Consider the following 1,118-nt stretch of genomic DNA (forward strand, 5'->3'; position numbering starts at 1 on the left):
GCCTGCTACAAGCGGGACTACGAGAGTGACCGCGAGAACCGGTCCCCTGAGCGCTGCTCCCGTGAGCACCACCGTGGGGCCGACTTCTCCAAGAGCTCCCTGCCCGAGAGGGGCCGCTTTGACAAGGTGAGGGTGAGGCTGTGGGTGCCATGCCAGGCACCAAAATATGTCCCGCTCTGGAAGAGAATGGGGCTAGAGCAGAACGGTCTGTGCCCAGGATGGGATATGAGGGTTTGAGAATGCCCAGGGATATGGGGCTGGGAGCAAGCTGGTTCTCCCTGGCTTGTGGTGCCTGTGTGTGCTGGTGGGGGCTGTTGGGCTCATCCTGACCCTGGTCTTGTTTTTCAGTGCCGTATCAGGCCCTCGGCCTTCAAGGCGGTGGCTGGGAAGGGGCTGGTCTCCATGCAGGGCCTGTCCTCGTCCAAGGGGCAGAAACTGTCCAAGAGCAATGGTAGCCTGCACACGCTGCTGTCACAGAGCAGCACAGTGGCCTCGCAGCATGGCCCGCTCCGCACCCACCTGCTCCACGCCATCAGCCTGGATGAGGCCTCTGACTCCAGCCACAACTCCATTCAGAGCTTCCCCTCCTATGGCTCCCCCCTCCAGAGGGCCCCCGCCTCAAGCCTGCCCAGAGCCAGTTCAGTGCCTCTATGGGCCACATCAATCACATCGGGGGCTCCTTGGACAGGGTCTCCCGGAGCCCCAGGGACCCCCTGGCCCCTGAGAAGGCACCCCTTTCCTGCAAAAGCATGGCCACGCTGAGCCGGCTGCAGAGCCCTGGGGAGCCCCCACCGCCCTACGAGTTCACCTACTCACTGGAGGATGCGGTGAAGCAGCTGGAGGACCGGCTACAGGAGACAGGAGGAGAGCTGCGGCAGCTCAAGAGGAGCCTTAGTGAGACCGAAGACCCCTTCACGCAGGTGAGTCGCGGGGCTGGGGCTGCGCTGGGTGCACTGGGCAGGTGCGTAGGGCAGCGCTGCCTGGCTGGAAGGAGCTGTGAAGGAGCTGATGTCCTGCTGTGGTGGGCAATGGGCTGGGAATGTCCAAGCGTGGGAGGACCCAGTATCACAGGACCTTCTGGGATCCCTCTCTGGGGCTGCCTCGCCCAGGGACCAGCT

At 63.8% G+C, this 1,118-nt stretch overlaps 1 protein-coding gene across 1 annotated transcript in view; it reads left to right on the forward strand.

Moving 5' to 3' along the window:
• Positions 1–3: 3 nt before the first annotated feature.
• Positions 4–1,118, forward strand: part of N4BP3 (NEDD4 binding protein 3) — a gene marked incomplete at its 5' end in the record, with an annotated part of 2,187 nt that continues 1,072 nt past the window's right edge. Inside the window, 3 exon segments of the mRNA XM_010292397.1 lie at positions 4–126; positions 349–597; positions 600–920. Coding sequence (XP_010290699.1) covers positions 4–126; positions 349–597; positions 600–920 — 693 coding nt within the window.

This window comes from Phaethon lepturus, unplaced genomic scaffold (genome assembly GCF_000687285.1).
Source record: "Phaethon lepturus isolate BGI_N335 unplaced genomic scaffold, ASM68728v1 scaffold38878, whole genome shotgun sequence".
Taxonomy (NCBI): domain Eukaryota; kingdom Metazoa; phylum Chordata; class Aves; order Phaethontiformes; family Phaethontidae; genus Phaethon; species Phaethon lepturus.